We start from the raw sequence: 17,151 nt of genomic DNA on the forward strand, positions 1-17,151 counted from the left end.
ATGAACTGAAGAAAAAAAAAAAAAAAACTCTTCTGAGTCGATTCAACAACAGACACCGGAGCCATTCATAGATCTACTTATAATCATTACATTTGAATCATGATTAACTTTAAAGAATTTCCTCCTACTTTTGATCCCAATACAAAGCCTCCTGCATTGACTATTGGTTTAATCATCTTCACCCTTATACTATGTGTAATAAGAACATTCACACTGTACAACTTGAATAGTTTAGTTTTGTATCCTAGGGCTCCGTTAGATTTGAACCTTAATAGTCTTTCATTTTATTCCATGGTCCATACCAACTTCTTTCATTGGATATGCAACATATTCACCTTGTTAACTCCTTTGGCAATCTTTGAAATGAGAAATGGTACCATTCACACAGGTGTCACTTTGAATTTGTTAACTGTTGTGGCGGGATTGCAATATTGTTTGGCAGGATTGCTCTTTTATCCAAATACAGGAGTTGTTGGGTTGTCAGGCATTGCTTTTCTGTTCATGAGTTATATGGCCTATCAGGAATCTAAGTTTAAACCTATTTTCTATACCTGGCATTTCAACAATATGGAGCTCAAAATTTACACCATTTACTTGCCATTTTTCATTGCTCTCTTCTTCATGGTGTTGTTTCCAAGCAGTTCTTTTCCTGGACATGTTACAGGAATTTTGACTGGTTACTTACTAGCCTTGGGATATTTGAATAAATTGTACCCACCTTCACACATTTTGGTATCTATTGAGAAGAAGGTGAGCTCCTTGATCAACCTTTTGGGTAAGATAGTCACATTTTACAAAGAAGATGAGTGTTTGATTTTAAGAAACAACAATGAGTATACTCCTATGTTGAATCAAGGCGCTGACATAGAACAAGGTATGAGTAACAATAGTGGTTCTTCCAATAGTGCTACTTTCCAATCTGAGACTCGTGTTTTAGGTACCAGAGATTCAACAGCATAAGTATGTGAGTATTTAATACAACAATATCACTCTTCATACTCCAAATATTGCGAAATTGTCTATAGTTACTACCAAGTGAAAGCTACTTTGCCAGTCTCACTACTGGTGATTGTTTGATTATACTTTTTTTTTCCGTTCTTTATTTTCCTCGTGCAAATTTCTCCACCTTTTTCTTTTTCCTTTTTTTTTTTTTTCTTCTCAGTAATTTTGTATTCTCTTTCTCTTAATTAAAACCAGGCAACCAGAGTGAGTGAAAACAACAACATCAAAAGAAAAAAATGCCAGTTTCAACCGAAATTCACCAATAGTACTCCCATTACTTGAAAGTCGTACTTGAGTTATTATTACATTTTTCATATACTATACATGGTGTTGTAATATCTATATTGCTTAGAAAATTATAAATAACCATGGCTAATGAGAACAACTCACATGATTTTACCGGCAGAAAAAGGAATAGGAAAAATTACAACAAACGAAAACACAAGCACCAAAACCATGAACTAACTCAGACGGGACCTCCAAAACAGCAGCAAAATAGTTATGAATCACAACACTCCTCATCGTATATTCCCAGCCAGCCACCACCAGTCACATTATTAAGAGACCAACGACAAAAAGGAGACAATGACCAGACATTAAGTCGTGGGGACCGCACTACTACTCCACCCCCACAATCGTTACAACATGAACATGTACACAGCACTAATCCTTATAAATCCCCACGAAAAGAAGCCATATCTAGATACAAGCAAGATCAGTCGAACTCTTCCAATCAACTATATGATTTGAAGGACAACTTGAAATCAAATGATGATGGTCCGCGTCGTGGCCAACTACCCGATCTCGAGAATAGTGATATCCCGAGTCTACCTCAAAGTCTAGACGACAAGATAAATTTGTTTCGATATAAGTCTGTGGAAATCTTGGAAATTGCGAATCAGAATAATATCAATGGCTCATTGTTGGCACACGGGGTATTCGAAGTCTTCCAACTACATCGCGGTGATGTTACTTTCTTGTCCTGTGGAAGTACATTTGTTTACCCATTACTTTCGAAAACTAAAATATTGAGAATCAATTCCAACCAATTCATGCTACCGTTAACTAAACCTGAAAGGTATTGGAAGATCTCACTTCATTGTGATGATTTTGAAGTGATTAACAGTCTTGTAAATGTGCTTCAAAAGAATGTACAATTTATCAGCTTGTATGAGCAAGAAGAGCTGAAAGAGGAACTCAACATAGATAGCGTACCTAAGGAATTACAGTCTCCACGGAATCAGTACATTTTAAATGACATTCCAGACTCTCCACCTTCACCACCTATTTCACCGCTGACGTACTTGCACTCTCCTGTTCAGTTTGCGTCCGCGATTCAACAGCCACCCCAATCATCCATTCTGCAGATGCATGTTCCAAAAAAGGAATCCATTGAAACTTTAAACAGTAATATTGCCAGTCTTGACATAAATCTGAAATTGTTGTTGCATCAACCGATACCCGGTAGACTGAATGTCGCTTATTCCAAGAATCATCATTTTGTGAATTATAGTTCAAATAAGTATACCACTATCGACGAAAAATCAGAATCATCAATGGATTCACTATTGGATGAATATGAGCAGAACCTTAATAAATCAACAGTCATTAATCTGAGGCCCCCAACAAGACAACCATCTATCGCTTCCACGCAACATATCCAAGGTTTTGCTCACAAGAATGATAATGTATTGGCACAATATTATCCAATTGAAAATAAAGTACATAACTATCTGCGAAGTAGAAGGTCTTCAAGAAGCGAGTTGTACACCAGTGAGAGTGGGTGGATGGAACCAAACTTGAACCACCTGAATCAGAATGGTACAAGTAACAGTAATAATGTGGGTGTTAATTCTAGCACCATGAATGGAAGAAAAATACCAAAGTCAAGATCAACATACAGTATAAACAGCGTCACTACAGACTTGCATAGTATCTACAGGAACATCCAGCTTCGAAACGGTAACAATGCACGCGGAGAGGAGGATTCCAAATCTATAAAATCAATGTCAAGATTACCATCGACGATAAAATCATCCATGCCTCGATCTGAATTAAATAAGCGAAGACAAAGCGTTTACGGTGTTGGTGGGGTTGATCGCAAAAATGACGTTAAATTGGATTCTCGGGAAATTTATAAAATGCTAAGCACTAAACCTGACAAGCCGATTTTAAGACAGCCAAGTACTGGGTCTATGACGACTCCAGCTACCAAGAGCACTAGCTTTACTTCAAGATTATTTGGCTGGTGATGATACTCCGATCTATTTTTATTGTTCCTTTTTTTATTATTATTATTATTTGGTAGTAGCCTTCTCCTTTTATTGTTTAATAATTTATATTTATATTTATATATATACAAAGATGGTAAAATAAATCAGAACGATAATGATGGAAAATTGTGCTTAATACTCTCCTTTGCACCCCCCTTTCTCTTTTTACTTTTATTTGGTTTCTCTTATACACACTCTTTCTTTATCATGATTTGTTGTTATTTACATTTGAGCGGCAGAAGCACCTGGGATTGGGTTACCATTGGCGTCAACTAAACCTTGTTGCATCAACATTAATTGTTCGTTACCAGCAGCTTCAAATTGTAAACCTAAACCTAAACGAGATGAGTTCTTGAATTGGTCGATTTCCCCAGAAAATAAGACAGAAACAGTTGGTAAAATTCTCTTTTCCAAGAAAGCACTAATCTTACCCTTTGAATCCAATTGACCTCTGAAAACAGCAGTTCTGTATTCGTATTTAGCACCAATGGTGGTTTGACCTTCAATGACTGGTTCAAAACCAATACCCATCAATGGATCAGCAACTTGCTTCATGGTAGCAGCAACTTGAGTTTCTAAACCGGCTTCAACTTTGTCAGTAACCTTTCTCCAGAAACTGGCAATCAAAGCACCTTGGGCTTGAAGTTGAGCAGAAGCAATCCAGTTACCAGCGTTATAACGGGCGACATAAGAAACAGCAGTGTCTGGTGGAGATAATGGTTGCTTAGAGTACATGGTTTCCAAACCAACAGCTAATTTAGTGCTCAAGGATTGCAAAATTGAACCAACAACAACACCACTAAACTCGTTACCAGACAAGAAATTTGGATTTAAGGTCTTTAAGTTAATGGAGAAATCGTTAGCTTGGTAATCTTGTTCTAATTGAATCATAGATGGTTGTCCGTGAGCTAATTGCAAAGTGATCTTAGAAATGTTTGATTTGTCCCAACCATAGTTGATTCTTCCAGAGAAGGAAAAATCGTTGTCAATATTTCCTTGCAAAAAGTAATCATCAGTAGCGTATAAAGCACTAAAGGCGTATGCTGGCAAAACATTTGAGCCAATACTCAAGGTGTGAGAAGTTTGGAAAGCTGGCATCATGGAGAATGCTTTGTTCAAATCAGCTCTTAAACCAGTAAAAAAGTATTGATTCAAGAAAACATCACGAGAAACTTCTTTATTCAAGTTTTCGATTGTACCTGGGTTGGTTAAGCCTAAGGACTTACGGTGTTCGCCGATGGTAATATAAACATCATTGATGTAACTGAAAACTGGGTTTGAGGACCAAAATCCATTTTGCTTTGGTGGTTCTGGGGTAACTTGTGGCAAAGTTGGAATGCTTAATTTAGCAATATCTGCTGAACCTAATGGCGGAGTGACGGATTGAGACATCTTTTCTCTATGTGATTTAATGGAATCTATGTTGCTGGAATGCAAGGAAAATGTTGGTTAACGAGAGAAGAGAGTCCTCTTAGTCAACGAAAATATTTTTCCTTCTGTTGAAAAATTTTAAGACGTAAAAACAAAAAATTGGCAATGGTGCACTACTTTTCTGCAATTCATTCAGAACTTCATTTGCTCTGATTGAACAATTTCTTTGCCTTGAACTATTCTTAATAGTTAATGGAAAAATTGTCCATCAACAATTAACTCGTGTGCGTTGTAATTAGTTGAATATTAGTTTGGCTAAAGCGAAGTGTCAGCTGTTTAGAGCAATACCCTACACAAGCTATTGTCATTTAGTTTGTGAATCATTAGTTTAGCTTATTTTCTGTTCATTCGCGGCAAATCATGAAGAGCAAAAAAAACACACCAATCAAAGACGATATTCACGACAGGAGTTGGTAGCCAATAACAGAACCTAACAACATCAAAGAACTGTCTATCATGGATGGTATGTATGCCGATGCACAATACTAGAGATTGATAAAAAAATTGAACCTGGCCTAACTTGAACTTCTAAGATTTCTTTCTGCGAATAATATCTTGTGATTCCAAATCTACCCTACGAAGCATACAATCCGAACTTAAAACATTAGAAGAATCTATGGAAACGTCTGATCTACCATTGTATAAACAAAAGGTGGACAGAGATAGGATCAATGTACTTAATAATCTTTTACAGTCAAAGTCTAATCAACTTAGCAAGAGAATGTTTTCATTCGAGGGAAACCCGGTCCCTATTAATGGTAACGCAAAAATTGACACAGCATATCTGCAGCCAGTTTTATCGACCAAAAACACAATTGAAGATATCAAGAATGTGGTTTATACGATCAATACGTCTGGACATACGTTAATCGATACGATCAATCACTCATATGTCAGCACAGAAAATATTCCTTCTTCATTGCACTTGAAAAATGGGAACAATTCTATATTCAATTTAGTTGTTCATGGTCCCATATTTATTCACGACATCGACAAATGTATACTAGTTTTAGAGGGACATCAAGTGAGACTACACAATGTTCGCAACACCTTGGTCTTGGTAAAATCTGTGGAGAATAATAGAATTGTTATTGAAAATTGTGACCAATTAATCATTAATCAGGGGATTGAAGTTGATGACTTTGATTTTCCTACAAAGGAATTAAAAAACCCACATTTCCAATATGTTGACAATATAGATATGGATATGGTATTAAACACTATCAGTAGTATCGATGACTTGTCGGTGATTGATGATTTGTTTATAAAAGTTGCTGATCGGGGTTTAGTTAGACGTTAGAACAGTTCATTAATGGCTCAAATGCATGATCCTTTGAATGTATGTTGACGTCTAGAAGAAGGATTTGGATCTTTATTGAGAAAGCCGTGTTCTTTGCAGCAGTCCAGGTCTAAATCTAAGTTTAACCCGCAAGTCGTTTCCCTTTTAGGAAGGTACCGACGGTTCACAGACTAAGATTTTCCCCCCGCATCAACTAATGGTGCGAGTTCTTCCGAAAGAACGAAGATTCTCACAAACCGTTATTCTGTCAAGCCGACGGTAGAAATTTGCACCACTCATCGGATAGGTGGGTGACTATTGGATTTGTTACTATGAAGTATAATATGATCCGAAAAGTGGGGGGCATAAGATCCTGTTTTAAGCCATGAGAATACAGCTAATATACAATATAAATAGTATTGTATTCGACTTTGTCTCGGGTCATTTATTCATTTTACTTTACTATCAGTGACAATCACTTTAAAGTACTATGACTACTTTACCTTCGATATCTGAAACCGACATTGTTTATGCTACAGATGATAAACCATATGTTTTTGAAAACCCAAATGACTTACCTGTTGAGACACTTGTGAACCACATTTTACCATTTCCACAGGAAGTTGCTGGTGAATCTATCAAAATTCCTGGTACTGCTGTTGAAGGATTTTCCGAAATTTACAGGAATGCCGCTACTCCCAATGGTATTAAAGCAAGTCTTATCAAGGGATTAGATACATATCATGACATCTTTGAAAGATCCGCTGATTGCTATGCCGATGAACCATGTCTTGCATTCCATGAATATGATTATGAGAACTCACAGCATTTGGAAAGATATGCTACAATTTCTTACAAGGAAGTCCGTCAAAGAAAAGACGATTTTGCAGCTGGTTTGTTCTTCCTTTTAAAATCTAATCCATTCAAGAACAACTCATTAGAGTCACATCAGAAAATAGATAACCATGAAGCAAATTACAAACTGTACAACAGTGATGACATGTCTTTTATTGCGACATTCTACGCGGGAAACAGGGTTGAGTGGATCTTGTCTGATTTGGCATGCTCATCAAACTCCATCACATCAACTGCATTGTATGATACTTTAGGTCCTGGAACGTCAAAGTATATTTTGGAAGCAACCCAATCCCCAGTGATCATCACTTCAAAGGATCACATTAAGGGTTTGATTGAATTGAAAAGAAAATATCCTGAAGCATTGGAATCCATTATCTTAATTATCTCCATGGATCCATTAACAAAGTCCGACGTTGGTTTGGTTCAATTAGCAGAGAATTCCAATATAAAGTTGTATGATTTTTCACAAGTGGAAAGAGCAGGTGCCATTTTCCCTCATGAAACAAATCCACCAAACAGGGAAACTGTATTCACAATTACTTTCACTTCAGGTACCACAGGTGCTAATCCTAAGGGAGTTGTTCTATCACAAGGAAGTGCTGCTTCGGCCCTGTTTGTGTATAGTCTCTTGATGCCACACCGTCGTGGTGCCAGAGATTTTGCTTTTTTGCCTTTGGCTCACATATTTCAGCGACAAATGGTAGCTTCGACCTTATTTTTTGGTGGATCTTCGGCATTTCCAAGATTAGGAGGTACACCATTGACCTTGGTGGAAGACTTGAAATTGTGGAAGCCAAACTTTATGGCTAATGTTCCTCGTATATTCACCAAGATTGAAGCAGGAATTAAAGCATCCACCATTGATTCAACTTCGGGGCTTACGAGATCATTATATGGACGAGCAATTGAAGCCAAACGTGTCAAACAGATCAAGAATGATGATAGTGGAGATCATTTCATATATGATAAATTGTTGATCCAAAAATTGAGAAATGCCATTGGTTACGACAAATTGGAATTCTTGCTCACTGGAAGTGCACCTATTTCTCCTGAAACAATCAAGTTTTTGAAATCTAGTTTAGGAATTGGGTTTGGTCAAGGATATGGTAGTAGTGAATCATTTGGTGGAATTTTGTTTGCTTTGCCATTCAAGAACTCGAGTCTTGGAACCTGTGGTGTCATTGCTCCAACCATGGAAGCCAGATTACGTGAATTACCAGACATGGGATATATGTTGGATGATGCGAATGGACCAAGAGGTGAACTTCAAATTCGTGGTGCCCAATTATTTGCAAAGTATTTCAAGAATGATGAAGAGACTGCCAAGTCAATTGATGAAGATGGTTGGTTCAGTACTGGAGATGTAGCTGAGATTGGTGCAAAAGATGGTTATTTCAGAATCATTGATAGAGTCAAAAACTTTTACAAGTTAGCACAAGGAGAATATGTTTCACCAGAGAAAATTGAGAACTTATATTTGTCGTTGAATTCGACTATTCTGCAACTTTTTATTCACGGCGACTCCACTAAATCATATTTAGTTGGGGTGGTTGGTTTGCAACCTGATGTTGCCAGTAAGTATGTTGATCTTTCGTCGGGTGATAAGGTGGTCCAAGAACTAAACAAACCAGAGTTGAGGAAACAAATATTGTTGGATTTGAATGGAAAGGTGAATGGAAAACTACAAGGTTTTGAGAAATTGCACAACATTTTCATTGATATTGAACCATTGACTCTTGAAAGAAATGTTGTTACACCAACTATGAAGCTTAAGAGACATTTTGCTGCTAAATTTTTCAGGGCTCAAATTGATTCAATGTATGAAGAGGGATCCATTATTGCTGATTACAAGTTATGATATTCATTTTCTAATTTCTGTGTGTCTACATTCTAGTATAATACAAGTTCTAAAGTCAATTAATTAATACGAAATCCAAGTCATCTCTTTAACTATTAGATTGTGGTACCAAAGCACAAGTATTTAATTTGTTAAACAGCAGAATGTATTCACGGACTATAAACTTCTTCATCAAATCTGGCTTGTCTTCACAAAAAACACTGGGGGTCAAATCTCAATTTGTACTAGTAGTTCAATGTGGCTAGAACTGGTCACTACATAGACTCTTTTGTGGTCATTATTTGCGCTCCCTTTCAAGCAAGGGTCTATTCAACTTCAGAGGGTTCAAAATCGTTCTCCGTTCCATCTTGGTTACTGACCGTATTTCAGTTACGGTTTGCCCATTGAGTCACGTGTTGCTTGGTTTTGTGTCATTTCTAACTAAGCTTTTCTTTTGGTATGCCCCATACATTATTCTTTGGTATGCCAACGTCTTGTTTGGTATGCTTCTTGGGGAGCTTTATGTTATGCTCGGGTGGAGTTTTATGTTATGCTCGGCTAAGTATTATCCTGTTATGCTCGGCCGAAATCAGTTTGTTATGCTCGGGTGAATATATTTTTGGTATACTCGGGTAAAACTAATTTAAAATGCTCGGGTGAATATAATTTTGGTATGCTTGGTGGTCCCTATTTGATATGCTCAGTGGACCCTATTTGTTATGCTCCGGTGAGTTTATATTGTTATGCTCGGCCGAAACTAATTTGATATGCCTCTTGGAACGTTGTTTGTTATGCTCTGCTGAATTTTATTTGTTATGCCTCTTCCAACGTTTTATGGTATGCTCGGTGAACCCTGTATGTTATGCTGGGCTGGGTCATATATGATATGCCCGGTGATTGTATCTAGAGTTTTGTGATTCACCGACCCTGAATGCGTCATCTTGTTGCAAGCTTTCCTAAAGTTCAATAATCAAGGGACTTGGGGTATGACCGGAACTATGTGTTGAAGGTCGGAAGTGCTTCGCATGAGGAGGAAGCCAATGTTTGGCAGACGTGTCCAGGTGATAGCCTGGTAGTTGCCAAATCATTGTAGGAGTACCGCTCCTCAATCTGACTGACCTGGCAGTCATATTTGTAGGATAAGATCATGAATTCAAGGTGTCCATTTCCCGTTAATTATCAATGTGTTACAGATTTATCCACAACTTAAATTGATGGTTATCTAGGTAATAGATTGGCCATAGTCAACAGGTAGACTAATAGATAGGATATCAGGATTAAAACGTGAAATAAAGACAAATATTCCACACATTTAACATAGCAGTGTTGTACTTTATTAGCTATATTTCAAGACTCACAACCTATAATACTAATGGAGTTGTCAGAACATGTGATAGCAACAGTTCTAGCAGCTACACATGCGGTATCAACGGCTCTGTGGTTAGTAGTAGACATAATAATTACCAAATCTATTTCTGTATAAGTTTACATGCAATACCATATGATGAAGCAGACGTATATACAGCTATCCATTATGTGATCCTAGTATATCGGCTGCCCTTTTGATAACACACGTTCTGCTATTCTACCAACACACATGCAACGTACAATGCCAGTGTTTCTTCATACATTATATCAAACTTTAATTCACTATATTGGTGGTAATGGCACAACTAACGTTCTTAAGAGCATCATACACCAAAATAGATCACTATCAGTGTCATCTCATGGTCTTTGCAAGTAACTTGGGTATTGTCATTGTTGGTGTCTATTCGACTATGAAATGTCGTTTGCACCCTTTGTCGCAAGTTGAATGCTGCGTGTCGCATCTACCGTGTCGCATAAATCATGTCGGATGTACCATGTCGCGTATCTCGTGTCTCATACACCATGTCGCATCAACCATGTCGCATCAACCATGTCGCTGTTACCTACGACATGTGTACCCATGCGACACATATGACAGGCGACATTTTAAGGTTTATCCGACATCAGACATTTTTGACAGAAAAAAGTTTGACACTCCAATAATGTCGGAGCATACATTTTAGCTACCACGCGACATTGTGGAAAAGGAAAAGGAAAAGTAAAAGCGGAGATATCATAATGTCGCACGACAGTCGCTCTTTTTCCGTGTCGCAAAATTCTACAACTAATTGTACGTGTGGAAACTATTGCCAAACACAGCAAAGACATTTGTATAGGCATATGGAGACTGAATAAGACTTAGAATGCAGTTTTTAAAATATGAGAGGTATTACGTAGGATACCGGAACACTGCTGACCCGGAAGTGGGAAATTATCGGGTCATATTGTTGGAAAGGGTCTTACATATAGATCACAAAGCCTGGTTTCCCCTTCAAGATGCAGCATATTATTAAAGAAGAATAACATAAAAGCGCTCAACTAATGGGATAACAAAAAAAGAGTGGAGGCAGCTGCATAACAAAATGATCTTTGTGTTCTATCATATCAAACTCCTGGCATAGCAAAGTTATTTTTGTTATGCTGATTATTTCGATATGCTAGCTATTTTGATATGCTGATTATTTGATATGTTGACTAGTTTGATATGCTGACTAGTTTGATATGGAACTTTTATGTTATGTCATTAGTTTGTTATACTAACTATTTGATATGCTGATTATTTGATATGTTGACTAGTTTGATATGCTGATTATTTTGATACACTGACTATTTCGATATGCTAGCTATTTTGATATGTTGTTAATTTGTTATGTCGTTTATTTGTTATTCTCGTATTTTGATATGCTGATTTATTGTTATGATGATTTATTGTTATGTCAATTATTTGATATGGCATTTATTTGATATGGCACTTATTTGATATGGCATTTATTTGATATGGCACTTATTTGTTATGATATATATTTGATATGTGTTTTATTTGTTATGCTCGATATTTGTTATGCTTGTTGTTCATTTTTTTTGTTACACTGCGAAACACTTTGATATGCACTAGTAAATTTATTTGTTATCCAACTAGTTGACGTGTTTTGTGGTATGTTGGTTCTATTTATGGTATGATCGTATCTCACACTGTTTCTATACTCTATTCCTCACATCAGTTCGTGTTATATGAACGTAATTTACATGTACACTAACTTGAAATCCAAACTGATGGGAAATTTTGATGGTGTTTTGCTGCAAATTTATACAGAAAATGCACAACAAATAGAACACACACATATCTAGTAACTACAATGTAACACGTAGCAAAATTAACTCACACTAAGCTCAGCGTATACGTTTCCATTATCATTTCACGTTGTTTCCAGGCATCTGTGATCCTGTACTGTTTGCCGTAGACAACTCGGTGGCGCTACCAAAACACAAATCCACCACTTTGCACGACCACCGCGGAATTTCCTTTAAATGAACTAATTACAGATTAGCACCTGGTAACAGTTGTTGGTGGACAAAAGCAGACACAATGGACGTGTGTGTCTCTATTATGGTGTTGTAAGATGTTGTGTGTTGTCTAGTTGGAGTACTCACATGTGTGTTAGTGTCAATTGCAACACACAAGATCCTCTTAGTGGAGACCAACAATAGCAAATGCCAGCTCAGCAATTCAAAGTAGCTATTTATACTGCATCATTTTCCTTCACCAATCTCTTGTTTGAAATCAAATTCTGGGTACTTTCATGTGGTAGTTTCCTATACTTTGTCGGGTAATTTGCTCCTGTATTTTCGGCTGTTGCAAAAGTTTTTTCTAAGGGCGTTGGATTGAAACACAGACACAGATGCAGGTATCAAACACAAAAAGGGGGTGAACTGACCATACATATTGGTGTTTTCTGAACACGTTAATAATGGAATTGAACACGATAGGATGGTTTTCAATGACGTCTGGATGGTTTTAATGGTAACTTTTCTCATAATTTCACGCCGATTTGGGTAGTTTGGAATGGTGATTCTGGTGACTCCTTTTTGTAATCTCAGTGGTGGTTGTAAATAATTCAGAAAAAAATACAGCTGGATCCAATTCATTTCCCGACTTCATTGTAACAATAGTTTGATTGTGTATTGCAAACGTTGATTCATAGTTATGTAGTTATGTAGATGCCCATTTGTTTGGGCTATTTTACAGAGTATGATAAATGATTTGATGAAGTTATTTGTAGGCAATAAATAAAAGTTTAAAAGAAAATTCGACTTACACAAGCGCCTCATGGGTGGCAAGTACAGCGAAAAAATATCACTCCAGCAAGAAAATCTCAGGATACCACCGTCCTACTATTAGTTACTCTGCTAAAATATATGCGTCTCGCGTTGCAAAAGTGCGACTCAGAATCACAAACAGAACAAAATGAATGACCTTATTCATCTTTCTCGGCATGCTTTGGGCAAGCTTCGCGCGCATTTTTCTTCAATCTAATGGCCGAATTTCTATCAGTTTGAGTACACTTTCTGCTAAAGTTCTGAGGACCTAGACACCTGTTACCAGCACAATACGTACGCCCATTTTCTTCAACTTAGAGTACTAATCAGTATCATTGTATTTTTTATTGAACAAGTATTTTAGACAAATATTGACCAGTGGCGAATGTCAATCAAGGTGGTAATCATGAACTTCAGTTGAACAGCAGATTGCAATATCGCTGACATATTCTATGATGATTGAGCATTATTTAGGATCTTAATTAGCTTGACTACTAAGCACGAGAGCGACCAGATCTAATGGAATTAGTAATTGAGTCCTGAGTGAATTAGTGTCAATCTCTACTGCTTAACCGACAAAAATCCAACTCATTACTTCCGTTAGTTTGCTCGTATTTGTAGCTTCAGCTTCTAAATAGTGAGACAAGCACTACTGAATCGAGTCGAATTCCAGTGAAGCATCTCAACAAGGTGGGGTTAATTATAACTAGTGGATGTACACTATTACGGTTACTACTGTTGGCACCGATTCAGGGCTTTAAAAGAATGGTTTCTAGGCGTTTAGCTGTTCTATTCTTTGCTCTTCCCAACTTAGTATTCTACAACTATGTACCCTCCCTAAAGTTTACTGCGTCATAAAAATATCTAAGATCGTCTACCATTGCTAATAGGAGTATACTGAAATTATCCAGTATATTGACTATGACTTCAATCATTTGTGTATCAATGGCTAAGTCCTTAACAAGAATTTCTACCAGATCCACTGTAAACATAATCTGATTAAGAATTAGTAGAGGCGATTAATGTAGAAAAGCACTTAGCAAACGTTTGAATTGGAAGAGTTGGCCTCAGTGGCCTACACCTGTAATCATCAGGTTAAATTTTTAAACAAAGAATCTGCTAATTAAGCCAGTCATTAATGTGCCAGAAATCATTCTATTTTAGGGAGGAAATCGTTCCTTGTAGTAATTATACTTACTCTATTGACATCTTTGTCAACTAAGGTATTGTGGTTTCAAATTGTTGCCACTGATATTACCAGGTACAAGTATAGCATTAGCTACAGCTTTCAGAGTACGAAGTGAGAATTGTTGACAGCGTAGTATACCCAACATGACGAAGTTGGGCTAGAAATAGCTCTGGCAATGTAGAGTTCTACAGGAATTGCAGGCCGCTAGTACTATCTAGTTATGATTGTGAAGGTTGCCATTCCGAAGAAATGAGGTAACCGGATGTGACCAACACCTGAAATGGATATGTAGATTTGTAGAGAATTGTGCATAATCATTAGTGTTAGATAATATTCAGCAAGATATATTTCATTGGCGTTGGAGTATTATTATTCCCAGGAGTCAATTGCGAAGACACCTAAAATATTATCTGGTAGGTACAAATTTACTTATACTTTTGCCTACACTTCATGGCTATGTTGCTATAGAACTGTACCCAAAGTTGCCCTAAACCCATTCAGTATGTAGTTAATATTGAATTCTATTACCGCGTTAACGTTCTAACTTTACTCAGCGTATTGCCATTTCTACTTCAGTTCATCCATAGACTGCGCCTACATTAAGATTTAGTGGTGGCTATATTATCTAGAATGTAATCCCAATTGCTGTATTGACTAGCAGTAATGGGTGGACTGGATTCGACTATCCACCCCCGCATCGAACATAGATTCTCACATCGAAATGTGGTAGTAAAATTCTTATGACGGAGAGAAAAGGTCGCACTGGCCACCGTGAAATTTTGTGTCTTACGCCCGAAAGCGTCTCTGAGTTTACAGCAAAGCTGTTTGAAAATGTAGTAGAAGTTTCCAAACTTTTCAACATCAATAAGTTTTCCATTACTGGAAGCATAGTGAGATTTCCCGTTTTTTGAAAGATAGCGAGTTGTCATCTCTTGAATCGTAGTGAATTTTCTACTTTTTGGCAAGATCGTGAAATTTCCCACCAAGCATTCACAACATTATATTCTACAAGAGCATTTATTTGTGACAAAACAAAGTGCAACTTTAACTTCTGTTGTTGCTAATTAATTGAAAACAATATCCAGATTGTATCCTTTATCTTTGCAAAAACTAACTGTTCAGAAGCACAGAAAGGAAATCCATAGATCTACTTCATCTACAATTACCCTAACCAGCTAGATTTGCTGTCAAATTATTAGCAACCACCACTGAGATTACAAAAAGGAGTCACCAGAATCACCATTCCAAACTACCCAAATCGGCGTGAAATTATGAGAAAAGTTACCATTAAAACCATCCAGACGTCATTGAAAACCATCCTATCGTGTTCAATTCCATTATTAACGTGTTCAGAAAACACCAATATGTATGGTCAGTTCACCCCCTTTTTGTGTTTGATACCTGCATCTGTGTCTGTGTTTCAATCCAACGCCCTTAGAAAAAACTTTTGCAACAGCCGAAAATACAGGAGCAAATTACCCGACAAAGTATAGGAAACTACCACATGAAAGTACCCAGAATTTGATTTCAAACAAGAGATTGGTGAAGGAAAATGATGCAGTATAAATAGCTACTTTGAATTGCTGAGCTGGCATTTGCTATTGTTGGTCTCCACTAAGAGGATCTTGTGTGTTGCAATTGACACTAACACACATGTGAGTACTCCAACTAGACAACACACAACATCTTACAACACCATAATAGAGACACACACGTCCATTGTGTCTGCTTTTGTCCACCAACAACTGTTACCAGGTGCTAATCTGTAATTAGTTCATTTAAAGGAAATTCCGCGGTGGTCGTGCAAAGTGGTGGATTTGTGTTTTGGTAGCGCCACCGAGTTGTCTACGGCAAACAGTACAGGATCACAGATGCCTGGAAACAACGTGAAATGATAATGGAAACGTATACGCTGAGCTTAGTGTGAGTTAATTTTGCTACGTGTTACATTGTAGTTACTAGATATGTGTGTGTTCTATTTGTTGTGCATTTTCTGTATAAATTTGCAGCAAAACACCATCAAAATTTCCCATCAGTTTGGATTTCAAGTTAGTGTACATGTAAATTACGTTCATATAACACGAACTGATGTGAGGAATAGAGTATAGAAACAGTGTGAGATACGATCATACCATAAATAGAACCAACATACCACAAAACACGTCAACTAGTTGGATAACAAATAAATTTACTAGTGCATATCAAAGTGTTTCGCAGTGTAACAAAAAAAATGAACAACAAGCATAACAAATATCGAGCATAACAAATAAATGCCATATCAAATAAATCAGCATACCAAATATCGGGCATAACAAACACACAGCATAACAAATATAGAGCATGACAAACAAATGACATATCAAATAAATAGCATAACAAATAAATGTCATATCAAATAATATACATAACAAATAAGACACATATCAAACAAATGACATAACAAAATAGTCAGTATAACAAACTAATGACATAACATAAAAGCTCCATATCAAACTAGTCAACATAACAAATAATCAGCATAACAAACCAATGACATAACAAATAAACAACATATCAAATAATCAGCATATCAAATAAACAACATATCAAATAATCAGCATATCAAATAATCAGCATATCGAAATAGCTAGCATATCGAAATAGCTAGCATATCGAAATAATCAGCATAACAAAAATAACTTTGCTATACCAGGAGTTTGATATGAAAGAACACAAAGGTCTTTTTGTTATGCAGCTGCCTCCACTCTTTTTTTGTTATTCCAGTAGTTCAGCGCTTTTATGATATTCTTCATTAATGATATGCTGTACCTTGAAAAGGAAGCCAGGCTTTGTGATCTACATGTAAGACCCTTTCCAACAATATGACCCGATAATTTCCCACTTCCGGGTCAGCAGTGTTCCAGTATCCTACGTAATACCTCTCATATTTTAAAAACTGCATTCTAAGTCTTATTCAGTCTCCATATGCCTATACAAATGTCTTTGCTGTGTTTGGCAATAGTTTCCACACGTACAATTAGTTGTAGAATTTTGCGACACGGAAAAAGAGCGACTGTCGTGCGACATTATGATATCTCCGCTTTTACTTTTCCTTTTC

The 17,151-nt window shown here is 36.9% G+C and overlaps 6 protein-coding genes across 6 annotated transcripts; 5 read left to right on the plus strand and 1 right to left on the minus strand. All coding sequences in view use genetic code 12, as the record gives it.

Annotated features, from left to right (window-relative positions):
• Positions 1-99: 99 nt before the first annotated feature.
• Positions 100-960, plus strand: CTRG_04018 (putative rhomboid protease; the record flags this gene model as incomplete). Its single annotated transcript, XM_002549675.1, has 1 exon — positions 100-960. One exon carries the CDS (start codon positions 100-102, stop codon positions 958-960), a length of 861 nt encoding a protein of 286 aa, XP_002549721.1.
• A 410-nt stretch (positions 961-1,370) lies between these two features.
• Positions 1,371-3,254, plus strand: CTRG_04019 (uncharacterized protein; the record flags this gene model as incomplete). Its single annotated transcript, XM_002549676.1, has 1 exon — positions 1,371-3,254. The coding sequence occupies one exon, from the start codon at positions 1,371-1,373 to the stop codon at positions 3,252-3,254; it is 1,884 nt and encodes a 627-aa protein (XP_002549722.1).
• Positions 3,255-3,497: 243 nt separating this feature from the next.
• TOM40 (Tom40p) lies at positions 3,498-4,667 on the minus strand (the record flags this gene model as incomplete). Its single annotated transcript, XM_002549677.1, has 1 exon — positions 3,498-4,667. The coding sequence occupies one exon, from the start codon at positions 4,665-4,667 to the stop codon at positions 3,498-3,500; it is 1,170 nt and encodes a 389-aa protein (XP_002549723.1).
• A 655-nt stretch (positions 4,668-5,322) lies between these two features.
• Positions 5,323-6,006, plus strand: CTRG_04021 (uncharacterized protein; the record flags this gene model as incomplete). Its single annotated transcript, XM_002549678.1, has 1 exon — positions 5,323-6,006. The coding sequence occupies one exon, from the start codon at positions 5,323-5,325 to the stop codon at positions 6,004-6,006; it is 684 nt and encodes a 227-aa protein (XP_002549724.1).
• A 469-nt stretch (positions 6,007-6,475) lies between these two features.
• FAA2-3 (Faa2-3p) lies at positions 6,476-8,701 on the plus strand (the record flags this gene model as incomplete). Its single annotated transcript, XM_002549679.1, has 1 exon — positions 6,476-8,701. The coding sequence occupies one exon, from the start codon at positions 6,476-6,478 to the stop codon at positions 8,699-8,701; it is 2,226 nt and encodes a 741-aa protein (XP_002549725.1).
• Positions 8,702-10,344: 1,643 nt separating this feature from the next.
• Positions 10,345-10,731, plus strand: CTRG_04023 (uncharacterized protein; the record flags this gene model as incomplete). The annotated part of the gene is made up of 1 exon (XM_002549680.1): positions 10,345-10,731. The coding sequence occupies one exon, from the start codon at positions 10,345-10,347 to the stop codon at positions 10,729-10,731; it is 387 nt and encodes a 128-aa protein (XP_002549726.1).
• Between the last annotated feature and the right edge of the window lie 6,420 nt (positions 10,732-17,151).

This window comes from Candida tropicalis, assembly GCF_000006335.3.
Source record: "Candida tropicalis MYA-3404 genomic scaffold supercont3.5, whole genome shotgun sequence".
Classification (NCBI taxonomy): domain Eukaryota; kingdom Fungi; phylum Ascomycota; class Pichiomycetes; order Serinales; family Debaryomycetaceae; genus Candida; species Candida tropicalis.